Consider the following 13,306-nt stretch of genomic DNA (forward strand, 5'->3'; position numbering starts at 1 on the left):
CACTTGCCCCTCTGGGTACATTTTGACGAATGACACAGACTTCCCCCCATGTAGCGCCTCCTTAGCGCTACGAAGGGCATCATTAAACCTAATTTTGCATAGAGAGAAGCTCCAGGCTTCTGTGGGCCTCTGTGCGTGTCACAATGCAGCTGTTAGCTGTGGAATACCAGCCAGGTTAAACTAGCAATACACGGGGACGTGGGTAATGAAAATCCCACTACTGGACACGGGCCGATTCACAGCTTACTGATAGAATAGCAAAAGGTGCCACCTAGTGGCGGAAGGTTATTATTAATAAAATCCACAAAGAAGATTAGGACGGACGATCGGACAGATAGATGGATGGATGGATGGTAAGGCCAATCCAGCACACACGGATCTCCTCACCATTCCACCTCCTTTTTTTGGGCAGATGAAGTGGTTTCCGACTCTTACACTCAGAAATGTGCAAACCGCCAAGTGTGTTGTTGTGTTCTGAGGATCGCCTGTTAACATCAGACATTAGACATGCTTTCCCGGAGCGCAATTAATTAGCATCGCGGATGTAATTCTGTAAACGTAATGAAGATGTCACTGTGTCATATTTACCTTGTAAGTAGATCAAAACAACAGAAAGATCCATTTGGGACAATACAGCATTCATTACATTTAATTATTTTGTCAGAGGATCTCCGTGTTCAAGTATTGGTATTACGTCCCACAGCTCAAACAATATTAAGTCGTATTTAATTGGTTAGACTCAATGAAGGATAAGTTAAAGACTAAATGTTGTGCCGCAAAATACTTTATCTAAATCTAGGAAAACTAATTAAGGTAACATACAAAATATATTTTATTATTAGCTATGCGGAACAAATATAGACTGTGATTTTGTGTTTATAAACTATAAGTATGTTTTAACCCCGGAAATCCTGCCTTCAGCGGGCACCCTCATCTAATTCCAGGCCACAGCTCAATCAAGGTTAATTAACTGCTCCTGACTGATAAGAACAGCAGGCAATGCACTTACAGAGAATTATAATTTACTATCAGCAGGTACTTAGCAGGCTGCACTTGACAGAATCCTGCACCTGTCCCGTACGAATGTTATTGTTTTTAGCAAAGCCGATCCTTGCTTTGCAGTCCGTGTCTTCACGCCGGACCTGCAGAGGACCTGCTCTCACCTGCAGGCACGGTGAGTTCTTATTGTAAAGCCCATCTTTTTATAACTTACACAAAAGCCAGACTAATTAATCTCTCCCCCCCCCCCCCCCCCCCCAACCCCTGACCAAAAGTATATTATTTGACTATTAAATGATAACTCACATCACCTCCTATTACTGGATTGTTACACTCTAGGATAATTTGAGTGCATTTGTTTCTGAGATGCATTTTTTTGGTAACATTTAGCTGTCTAGTCCATATTCATAGGGGAAGTGACATCATACAGGATTTATATATATATTAACCAGGCATCAGATATCTGTCTATTCAGTTCATGCCTGGAGCCGGTCACAGAAAGGACGGGGCATTAAAACACCCCGACTGCAATGCCACTCGTCACGGGCAGAGGGCGCACTGAGGCCGACTCAGAGCTCAGAGATGGTTATCGCCTAACTGCGTGTTTTCAGAGAGCGGGGAAATCAGACAACCTCCACATTCACGGGGTGGAGCAAACCCTTAACCCTTGGAGATGTGGGGCAAAGCGCTGAACCACTGTACCACACTGTTTAACTTGTATGCCGAACAAACATACCATGTCAGGTAGGATTTGAATCTAGAAGCTCAAACACGCAACTCGAATTATTTAATCACCCTTACTTCACTGTTAGCGTAAGGCTGTGTTTTGTCACTGATCAATATTAACTGATTAGCAATAAAAAGGTGACAGGTCCAACTGTACTCGGCAGTCCAGAGATGCCAAATGAAATAGCCTACAGTCTCACCTCTTAATTACTTTGAGTAATTACCACCACACTTGGTGGCTTAAGGGTAAACCAGGCAGTAAGTATATTATAAACCTGTAAGACAGCATCTTCTGTGGCTCTCTGAAAGTCAGGTGTAATACTATCTAATAACATTGCTATGAAGCATATCACGGCAGGGCTGTGCACGGAAGAGGATTTGGGTTGGGGGTGCTGCAGTGGGGTGTCCGACACATCGACAAGAACGCATACAAATAGGCTGTATACACACAATATTTAATCAGCACAAAATTTACTATACAGACGCTCCTCTACTTATGAATGAGATATATTCCGAACGGCCGTTCGTAATTTGAAATGTTCGTACGTCGTTATTCAACATCATTTTAAGGGTTTACGCAAGTACAAAGAACTAGGATGCTGGGAGTCCGCACGCTACGCTGCTGCGCGGCGGCAGTAGCGGCCAGAAGTCGTACTAGGTGGGATTGGCGCATAGAAAAAGAAATTGATGTTGCGGACAGGAAACACGAACACAAATTGGACGTACAGTCCTCTTCATTCGTATGTCTGAAAGTTCGTAAGTTGAAAGTTTGTAAGTAGAGGAGTGTCTGTATTTCATTGAAACGCCTGACCGTGACACTGGGCACATGCACGTACAGTATATGCAACAGAAAATCAGTAGACGGCAAAAAAAAAGGAGAGCAAGTGTTGTGACTATCAAACGGATTCCGTTATACATGAGAATTTACCACTCAGCAAACAGGAACTTGCAGTGTGATAGCGTTCGCTAGTCTAGCAGGTCTATAAGCGCCCATTGCTCATAGTGGACACAAACTTATCCAATGCACAGTAGCTATTTAACCGATCCATACCCTCGGTTTGCACAGCACAGAACAACATATATACATTCATATTTGTAGCAAAAGTATCAGCATGAATCTCTTTAGTAATAAAGAGTTGCTCGGCGGCCATCCAATAATAAACCAAGGAACTGCACATAGGTCAAATGTATTACGCCAAACATGGCCTGGCGCTTAGGGGTCAAAGTCCGGCATGAGGACCCCATTAATGCATCTAACGGCTAAATCCACCGGCAGTGCCCTTGAGTCTTAGCTTAAACAACGTAATACCGTATTTGGCTATGTAATGTTACGTTTGTTGACAATGATGCATAGTGTTATAGAATAGGCTACTTATTCACAATTGCTTGTTATTTCTCAAAAACTTAATCAAACGTTCAATTCTTGTATGCAAACAAGAGGGAACCATTTAAAATGTTTTAATACGTTAGTTTATTATTATTATTATTATTATTATTATTATTATTATTTATTAATCTGGCAGGGGGTGGTGAGACGCCTTTTTTCCAGCAGGGGGTGCTGCAGCGCCCCAACTTCCCACCGCTATGTATCACACAACACCCGAACACGCTCGCTGTGTAACTGTTACGTATAAAACTTTTTTAAATGGGGAAAAAAATATTCGGAATTGACCAATATTATAATGCTATAAATAAAACTGCAATAAAATGTATTTATTTAGCTTGTAAGACCCGAAGTAGCTGGAAGTGTCCTACCTGACATGGATTGTCTGGTAACCCTAGACTAGACCCGTAACTTTAACCATCTCTGGAATATGAATGCAGCTTGTGGAGCTCAGTGGGACCCGCAGCACAGAAAGTGACCGACTTAACGTCCGAAGTGGTTTGCATGCCAAAGATGTAATCGCACATAGTGTTAGTAAATATACTACGATTTAAAAACAATCTATGTTTGGACCTTAACTACTGTTATAACAAAATAGATAAATATTGAAAAATGGCAGCAAAAATGCAGTCGTTGGCATTTCTTTTGCTACCGATGTAAATTCTCTACATGATATAATCAGTGCGGCGCGGATGAAACTACAATATTCCTTGATAGCTTCGATTAATTTACTCAAAAGGAGAATAAGCTTTTGTAATGTGTCATTTGTTTTATACATAGAATAATAGTGTATAAATATTGATATTCCTAAGTATAATTCACATAAAGACTAAAATATATTAAGTGTTTAAAAGGGCTGATGGATTTGGAATAAGCGCCGAGCTCTGGACTTCGGCCGAAAACTATTCATATGATCGTGACGTGGAGGAAAGAGACGCCATTAGACGGAGGGTCTGGTGGCAGGGGGACGTTGCTGGTGGAGCAGATGCCGCAGCCTAACGCCGGCTGCCGGTGCAGGGCGATCCTGTGCTGTTGACACCGCGTCTCATGTGACACTGTAGCGTTCTTTTCTTTTTTTTCCGCATCCTGTCGGCGTCTAGTCCAGGCCATCTAATGTGACTCGCCCCCCGCTTCACGCCCCCCGCCCCACCTCTCCCTGCTTTTCTGCTGCTTCGTATTCCGAAGACGGATCGTCCCAGGATGGCGACTTGGGCCGGTAAAGAATACTCCTTCAAGGTTGTCCTGCTGGGAGAGGGATGCGTAGGCAAGACGTCGCTGGCGCTGCGTTACTGCGAGAACAAATTCAACGAGAAGCACATCACTACCCTCCAGGTGGGCGCAGGGGCGGCCGGGCGCCCTCCCGGTCCTCGGGGTTCCGTCACGGCACAGGGGATTCGCATGTTGTGGCTGGACTGTAGCACTGTCACTGTAGTGTATAAGCTGTCAGGTCCGTGCAGGGCGCTGACCGAAGTCCTATCCGCGCTATCCTTACTTACAAACCTGCCAAAGATATGATTATAAAATAGATTTAACACTGTAATGCGTATTCCGAAGTCCTTAAGTGGGATTTGTCTGTCCTTGCGTTTTCCCCTCTCTCAGACTCTCTCCCTCCTCTGCATCCGTTTAATAGTAAGGACACATTATTTTGAGCCGGAAGGCAGTGGCTGGTGCTGTTATTGGTGTCTACAGAAAGTCAGAAAGTTTGAGGTTGTGGTTCTGGAGGGGAGAAAGCCCGGGTCTCTATCTCTGTGTGAAATGCTTCCAGGCTGGTTTGCTCTGCTGGAAGGCCGGGAGAACATTACATTTGTGATAATTAATTTTCACAAAGTTGTTTGACCGAGTTAAGTTGTCAGATTTTTCTATGTTTTAAAGTGTTTTGGCACAAAGTAACATGACTCACATCAACAAGACTGGGTCTTTTAACCACATACCCCTCTAACTATCCCAGTTAACTATCAGACAGAAACTGTAATTGTGTTCTAATAGTTTTGCTCACAGCATTGGTATATCTGGATACAATGTAAGCTTAATTTCATAAAAGTTTCTTACTCAGTAGCTACTGAACAACGCCGATGTGATGGCATCTGCCGTCAGCTACTGATGGCGAGTTATTTGCTGCTCTGGTCACATGACACTTCTCTGATGTCATCACCTTCTCACACTTACAGGTGTGTCACACTGAAAGTACAACACGGCCATGTTTTAGTGGCTGCACCTGCTCATTTTTCCTGAATTGGTTGAACTTCATAAATTTCCTAAATTTCACGTGCTCTTAACAAATGGCTGACTTCTGTATAGCGGCTACACTTGTTCTTTCTAGAACTGGATGAGTGGGAAGGTGGATTTCAGAAGAGTGTTTTGGTTTATCTGGGGTTAACAGTACCGGTGTTTGTTTAGTGACTGTTATCCCCTAAATTGGGCTTCAGCGATGGACTCCAGAGGTCTGTATCACCAAGCTGGATTTCTTATCAGATTTAAGGTAATCTGGCCCAAATGGAAGTGAACGAAGATAGTCTATTTAAACTGGGGTAGCCTACCTTAAATCTGACAAATTATCCAGCTAAGCAAGAAATTGTGCATTAGTGATACTACACCCCCAGACAGCGACCTGGGGGCCGTGGGGAAGCCGGGCTGTGCTGAGGAGTTCCTGTGTTGCTGAGAAGCTGTCACAAGCTGTTATCAGACCTGCCCTAAGGAAGGAAGGGGACCTCATTTTGGTTTTGCTGATGATGTGTAATTTTCAGACTCTGCTACGTTTCTTCTCAGCTGGACAATAATGGCAGGAGGGTCTGACTTTCCTTCCCATAATACTGTGATACTCAGCTCAAATTACCCTGACTTCTACATACTGGGTCTTATTATTACATTGGTTACTGCTTTGTTATTTGTGGGGAGAATACAAGGGTTATTTTCGGGAACTTTATAAAGTCTATATTCTATACTTCTTAAAAGTTTGGCTTCTGTGGATATAAGCTTGTAATTTTTTCTGTAGGTTTCCTGAAAACAAACACAGAGGAGACAGACAGTAATCCTATTGTTCCCAGCTGGAAGTAGTGCAGAACACGTGGGTCCCAAGATGCCACTGTACTGGCTTCACTGGCCTACCCAGTGTCACTGTAATCTCTGTCGCAAGGTACTGGTCACATGTATTCCAGTGTTCTCTGTTGACAATTCATAAAAATTACAAAGAAAATTCCCCTTTTGTGTCTGCCTGCCATTGTGTGTGTGTGTGTATGTGTGTGGGGGGGGGGGGGGATGGGAGACTAGGGCAGTGCCTTTTGTTTAAAAGTGCCGTTTTAAAAGGAAATTTCAATATGTCACTGCTGTCTTTACAACAACAAACGGCACTGTCAGGGGGAAAAAATCAGCTGTGCTTCTTTCCCGTAGGTGAAAGTGAAAACGTGCCGTCTCCGGTCATGCATTCCGCTCTGTGCTGCGTGAGGAAAGTTCTGAACTTGTGGTTTTCGCTGATCGTGCAAAACAAGATGAAACACAAGCACACCAGCCAGCTTATCTTGTGCACAACTGACGATTCCCCAGAGGTCCTGCTCTTAATCCCTCTGCCGTCTGTCATCTTCAGCTGAGTCCTGGCAGCGGAACAAGGAAGTGCCTTCTGAGCTTTGGCAGTTTAGCTCAGCCCTTCAGTTCAGCTCCTCTCCCACTGCTAAGTAATATATCTGATGAGGTATTATATATATAACATAAAACACACACACATATCCTTTCTTTTTTGCTGTGCAAAATCATTATGAAGCAATTCTGCCATATGAAGTGAATCATATTCATATCTGGCATAAGACTTATTTGCTTCAAAGATGAATATGAGATGGTGTTTCTGGAGGACCATGTGTAGGATGGTCTCTGCTGCATCTTAGGCCTTGCCTGGGTGTTACGTGGATGCAGTTTGGAGAGATGTGTGGCTGGAGACCAGCTAGGGGGGATCATAAGAGCCTCATAACCGGGGAGCACAGGGAGGTTCTGCGGCCCAGCGCTGCATCGGGGAGCACAGGGAGGTTCTGCGGCCCAGCGCTGCATCGGGGAGCTCAGGGAGGTTCTGCGGCCCAGCACTGCATCGGGGAGCTCAGGCCTTAGCGGTCCCTGTTAAGGTCATGGCTGGTCGGACGGCAGCATCCTCTCTCCACACCACGGTGGCCAAGCCTTTCTCATTCCGCCTTTCCGTCTCTTTCAGGCTTTCTTCCTGACGAAGAAACTGAACATCGGAGGCAGAAGAGTGAATCTCACGATATGGGTACGCAAACTGCGGCCTGCTGACCTGCTTCTCAGTGCGCGTGCCTTAGGCTAGCTGTACGGCGACAGTTTTAACTGCCAGTGATTTGGAGGGTCATATGACCAGCTCACATGGGGCAGCCAGTCCACAAAACAGCCCCCTCCTCCACGCGCAATGAATGAGCATGAATAGACATTAGTATTGTAAGTAATTAAAAAATAACTAATATGTCCTGAAGTGATATTTGGAAACTTGACAGAAGGAAACAGCACGTAGAGTGAGAAAGAGGGGGATCCTTAGCCAAGCTCAGCATAGCCTGCCTGAACCAGTTTGTTTTTATCTGTCTCTACTGTGGTAAATCATCACCTGGTGCACTGTACCTCATAGACACCTGCACTATACTCTGCACCATACATCGCAGTCACCTGCACTATGCTCACTCCGCACTGTGCCTCGCAGTGACCTGCACTATACTGTTGTAAGTTCCTTATGGTCACCTGCACTATAATCTGCAATGTACCTCGTGGTCCCCTGTACTATACTCTCGAGTGTACCTCGTGGTCACCTGCACTATACTCTCGAGTGTACCTCGTGGTCCCCTGCGCTATACTCTCGAGTGTACCTCGTGGTCACCTGCACTATACTCTCGAGTGTACCTCGTGGTCGCCTGCGCTATACTCTCGAGTGTACCTCGTGGTCACCTGCACTATACTCTCGAATGTACCTCGTGGTCGCCTGCACTATACTCTCGAGTGTACCTCGTGGTCCCCTGTACTATACTCTCGAATGTACCTCGTGGTCGCCTGCACTATACTCTCGAGTGTACCTCGTGGTCCCCTGCACTATACTCTCGAGTGTACCTCGTGGTCACCTGCACTATACTCTCAAGTGTACCTTGTGGTCCCCTGCACTATACTCTCGAGTGTACCTCGTGGTCGCCTGCACTATACTCTGCACTCTGCCTGGTTGTCACCTGCATCATGCCACACATATTAGCTCTTTGCCTGCATTCTGCACCAGTGAGAAGTACCTAGCTGCCGCTGCTATGTTTGCTGTGTACAGAATAGCCTGCTCATTACCTCCTCCCTGCTTTAATGTAGGACACAGCAGGACAGGAAAGATTTCACGCATTGGGACCCATATACTACCGAGACTCTAATGGAGCTGTATTGGTGTATGACATCACAGACGAGGATTCCTTCCAGAAGGTGAACCCCACTGGTATTCTGTGTTTAATGATTCCAATAAATCAGACACAAAAAGGTGTAATTTGCCTGTGTTAAATACAGATTTTGCTATGATTCAACAAGCACTCCTTGCTTTCCGACTACAGGTGAAAAACTGGGTCAAGGAGTTACGGAAAACGCTGGGGAATGAAATATGTTTATGTATAGTAGGTAGGTTTCTCCTTCTGCTTAACTGGATGTTACACTGACACAATGAAGCAAGCAGGCCAGGCTTTCCTTGATCATGTTGGCACAGTGACTACAGATGACTGTACAATGACCGCTGGTTGCCAGTATGATATTCCCAACCACCACTCCCAACCAGTTGTGTCCATAAAATATGGTAGCATGCATTACGTATCAGAAAACATTTAGGTTTAATGGTTTAAGATTAACCCATGTCTGGGTTAATCTTGTTTGTTCCTGCTCTAAATTGCTGGTCATAATCAGCATTTGATACATCAATTTGAGTTACTGTATTTGATTAGTGAAAGACCTAAATGAAACGTCATTCCTCTTACTAATCTGTGTCATTTCATTTGCACAGGGAATAAAATCGATCTTGAAAGAGAGAGACACATATCCGTCCAGGATGCAGAGGGGTATGTGTCATGGACCAGCCTTTATGATTATGTAGGATCATTATGGAATTGCAGAGTGTCTCCTGGGGCCTTGTAGTGACTCTGTTTCAGGTTGCTAATGCTGTGCGTGTGAGTCTCGCTCCCTGTAACACCAGCCTGATGACAGGACACTGCTGCCCCTGTCTTCCGTATGGCACCTTTACATCTCGCTGTGTCCGGGATCCCTTGGCCGGTGAAGACTGCAGTCGCTCATCCTAGTCAGTAAACGGGCCTGCCTTTGCACACCTGTTTCAGGTACGCAGAGTCAGTGGGAGCCAAACACCACCACACATCCGCCAAACTAAACCGAGGGATTGAGGAGCTCTTTCTGGACCTCTGCAAGCGTAAGTCAGCCCAGCTCATGGCCTGACACGTTAAGCTTGTCACCGTGGTTGGAATCTTTGCAAACATTTACTAATGTATCTGACGTTTGTATTCAAAGAGACTTAAAGTGAAGGGGAGGATTACAGCAGTAGTTCTCAGTCCTCTTTCTGGTGCCCCCCACCAGAATGTTTTCATTCCAGCCCACACCGCTTTCATTCTGCCACATTCATTATTAGCCTATTAAGGACCATATGAGCCTGATTATGGTTGAGTTGGAATGAAAACATTCTCACGGGTTGGTGCCAGCAACAAGATTGAGAACCACTGGGTTACAATAAATGTGTGTTTCCTGGGATTTGAACCCACAACCTTTTGCTAATCATTGTTAGTTAATACTTTGGTCCTCTTGCTGAGCTACAAACTCATGGTGCACTAAATCTCATTGTGGGTGTCTGAGGTGAGTTTGTGAAGGCAAAATCCCTTCCCTTCCCTGCTTATTTGTCGCTCTGTTACTTCGCGTAATGGTTTTGCGTCCATGTCGTGCGTGACTCGTTAAATGTAGTCGTCCTTGGGATACGACCGTAGCTTCAGTCATTTCCGCTTGGTGGTTTTCACACGTGAGACTCCTCTATGGGCTGTTAGGGATGACCGAGGCAGCGGAGATGGAAGACCAGCAGACGGGCGACGGCCACACCGGAGTTGCCCCCCGGAGAGGAGTCCGGATCGTGGACGACGAGCCTCTAGGGGGCGTGGCCTTAGGGCGGGCGTGCTGTCCCTCCGGCTAGCCTTCGCACCCGTGGCCACCGGCAAACCCACAGCACAGCTGTCTCTGAGAATTGTCCTATCGACTGCCAAACATTTAACACACAGGCCACGCCTGGTTAACATGCCTAATAGTGTTCCAGTACAGACAGTTCTCCGGTGATGTAAATAATCCGTTCTACAAAGCCTGACGTATGTCAAATTTTCTGTAATTCAGATTTACCTTACTATGTCATTCAGGAAAGCAAACAACTCAAGTCAAAATTACTAGTAATAGATACTAAACAATACAAATAAATGAATAGATAAAGTGTAAATTTACTTATGGATGTATGTCGCCATTTTGTGTTTGTGCTTCCGTCACATCTATGTACTCTGTCGTCCATATTTTTTTTTGTACAAGTCTGGATCCACTTAAGTGGAGAGCTGCCTGTATTTTGCATATTGTAACGCTGCTGAGAGCAAAATGATGAACCTAGGGGGGGATCTGATTCCCTACCCTCATCCCTTGGTGTCTCCTCTAATTAAACCAAAAAATTACAGAAGGCCTTGCGGAGACGCACTCCGCTCAAACACATTTGCACACAGGAAGTGTTTACTCACCAACACAGCATCTTCATGTAGAACTGAATTCTGCAAAGCAGTTCATTTTGCTTTGTTTTGAAAAACCGATCTGTATAATTTAATAACATGTATATGTTATATAGAAATTTATGAAACAGTTTTTATATTTTTGTGGTGCCTTCTGAAAGGTCTACAGTAGGTGGTGTTCCACTTTTAATCAGGCAGATGATTTCTATGTTTCCAGTCTTATTTAGCCTGTCGCGCTCAGTGCTTTTTTACCCTTATACGTGTACTTCCTGTCTTCTTAGTTGGTATACGCACTGGAAGAGCTCTGTGCCACGTGTAATGATTTTATCTGCCTTTTCCACCTTTTGTCAGGGTGGGCCAATAACATTTGAATGCATCACAGCTGCCACTGGAAATGTACTTTTTTTGGAATTGTAATTTTTTAACTGCTAGCATTGGGAGTGTTTTGTAATAGACCGATTATAATGATCTACAATGAAGCGATGTCAGATGTCGTTGGCTACATACATATTGTATAGTTTATTTGGGTTTGTGTATATTTCCTTATATATTCCTTCCTATGTCATTTGCATACATTTGGCAGCCTTAAAGACGCCTCTTATCCTGCCAAGCAGCGTAGGACACAGATATACAGGGCAGGGACACCCTGGGCAGGAGGCCAAACAAGCAATTTGAAACACTTAATATAACCCAAGACATTCAGATGTTTCAGAGAGGTCGAACGACCGTGAACATACAATAAGGGAAGACCGGAAAAACGTTACCCAGTCAGATGAATCTCGGATTCTGCTGCGACACAGATGATAGGGTCTGAATTTGGCATAAACTACATGAAAGCATGGATCCATCCTGTCTTAAATCAACAATTCAGGCTGCTGCTGCTGGTGTAAATGTGTGGGGGACTTTTGGCCCTTTAGTACCAACTGAGTATTGTTTAAATGCCACAGCCTGCCTGAGTATTGTTTAAATGCCACAACCGGCCTGAGTATTGTTGCTGACCATGTCCATCCCTTAATGGCCACAGTGTACTTGGCTTCTTATGGCTACTTCCAGCAGGATAACGCCCCATGTTACAAAAGTCGTATCATCTTGACTGTTTCATGAACATGACAGTGAGTTCACTGTACTCAACTGGCCTCCACAGTCACCAGATCTCAATCCAATTGAGCAGCTATGGATGAAGTATAACAGGAGATTTGCATCATGAATGTGCAGCTGACAAATTTCAGCAACTGCATGATGTCATGTCAACATGGACCAGAGTCAAGCACCTTGTTTAATCTAAGCCAAGAAGATCTCATTTCTGGAGGCAAAAGGGGGTCCTGGTACTAGCAAGATGTACCCCATAAATTTATTTCACAAACCTAATAAAAATGGAATGATTCATTCTCTTCACTCATACTCCTCAATCTTCCTATCTCTGCTCATATGAATGCAGGCTTTTGTCCCAGCAAATGGCTTCAATAGAAACTAATCAGCAAATCGCACTAAAAAACATTTCCATTTTTACCCATTTAAAATGCCTACTTTCATAAACACAAGTGTGTGTCTCTCAGTAACAGAGATGACCCAAACTAAAATAACACATTTATTTCTCACATTTAGACCAAAACAAAGCCCCCTTTATTCCATGATGCAGATTGGAATAACCTGGCACTTAAAGTAAGGATGTGTCCACACGTGACATTCCTCTTCACGCAGTGTTTGCATCTTCCAGTTGGTGTGCCCAGCCTCAGAGTTTGGGTCTGGAGCCCTTAATCTCCCCAAAAAATTCTCCAAGGTTCGGGACAAAGGCCTGATCCTGAGCTTCCACCCTAAGCTTTGCTCTCACCTTTATATATGTGGGTGTTTGTGTGTCATAAAGGAGTGCGTGATTGAGTATGTGAACATGAAAACGTACCAATGTACTTGTACTCATACTTACACAAATGGCATATTTAATCTAAATACATTAAAGGATGCTAACAGGATTTGAGAAAGACAATGCTTAAGGTATTACAGGTGGCTGCGGATAAAGGAATTTGCTTAAACAATAGAATAATCCACCCTGACACACCTGCATACCAAGCATATACTTCGGGGCATAGGAATGTCCGCAGAAAGCATTGTGTTACACATCTGCAACATGACTGCTGTTCTTCTGCTTCCTGGTTCATAATCTCTCCTATGACAGTCGCTGTAGCACGTGCTGAGTGATTTTGATGGGGATGATGAGGTTAGCTGGCATATTTCAGTCGCTGTCTGCACATCAGCTTTCTCAGATCGACACTGAGTGAGATACAGATTCTAGATGACAGCTAGTTACTCTGCATAAAAGCTGGTTGCTGGTGTCTTTCAGGACTGTAAATCGGCTCGTAAAATCTGTTAACCTGTTGATAATATCCCACTGAGCTGAAATGTTCTCTTCGTGTAAACTATTATGTTGATGCTTTATACGTTTGTCAAA

At 44.4% G+C, this 13,306-nt stretch overlaps 1 protein-coding gene across 3 annotated transcripts; it reads left to right on the forward strand.

Annotated features, from left to right (window-relative positions):
• The first annotated feature begins 314 nt into the window (after nucleotides 1-314).
• Nucleotides 315-12,261, forward strand: LOC111858646 (ras-related protein Rab-21-like). Of its 3 annotated transcripts, XM_023840582.2 has the most exons (9): nucleotides 315-353; nucleotides 1,123-1,174; nucleotides 4,295-4,441; nucleotides 7,299-7,358; nucleotides 8,438-8,545; nucleotides 8,671-8,734; nucleotides 9,111-9,165; nucleotides 9,439-9,527; nucleotides 10,150-12,261. In XM_023840582.2, exons 1-9 carry the CDS (start codon nucleotides 343-345, stop codon nucleotides 10,290-10,292), a joined length of 729 nt encoding a protein of 242 aa, XP_023696350.2. In that variant the 5' UTR covers nucleotides 315-342; the 3' UTR covers nucleotides 10,293-12,261. The 3 variants fall into 3 exon arrangements, with proteins under 3 accessions (XP_023696350.2, XP_023696351.2, XP_072566043.1); XM_023840583.2 differs by lacking the exon at nucleotides 315-353 and having other exon boundaries at nucleotides 1,031-1,174; nucleotides 4,210-4,441; XM_072709942.1 differs by lacking the exons at nucleotides 315-353; nucleotides 1,123-1,174 and adding an exon at nucleotides 2,374-2,383.
• Nucleotides 12,262-13,306: the final 1,045 nt, after the last annotated feature.

Source organism: Paramormyrops kingsleyae, chromosome 3, assembly GCF_048594095.1.
Source record: "Paramormyrops kingsleyae isolate MSU_618 chromosome 3, PKINGS_0.4, whole genome shotgun sequence".
In the NCBI taxonomy this organism is placed as follows: Eukaryota; Metazoa; Chordata; class Actinopteri; order Osteoglossiformes; family Mormyridae; genus Paramormyrops; species Paramormyrops kingsleyae.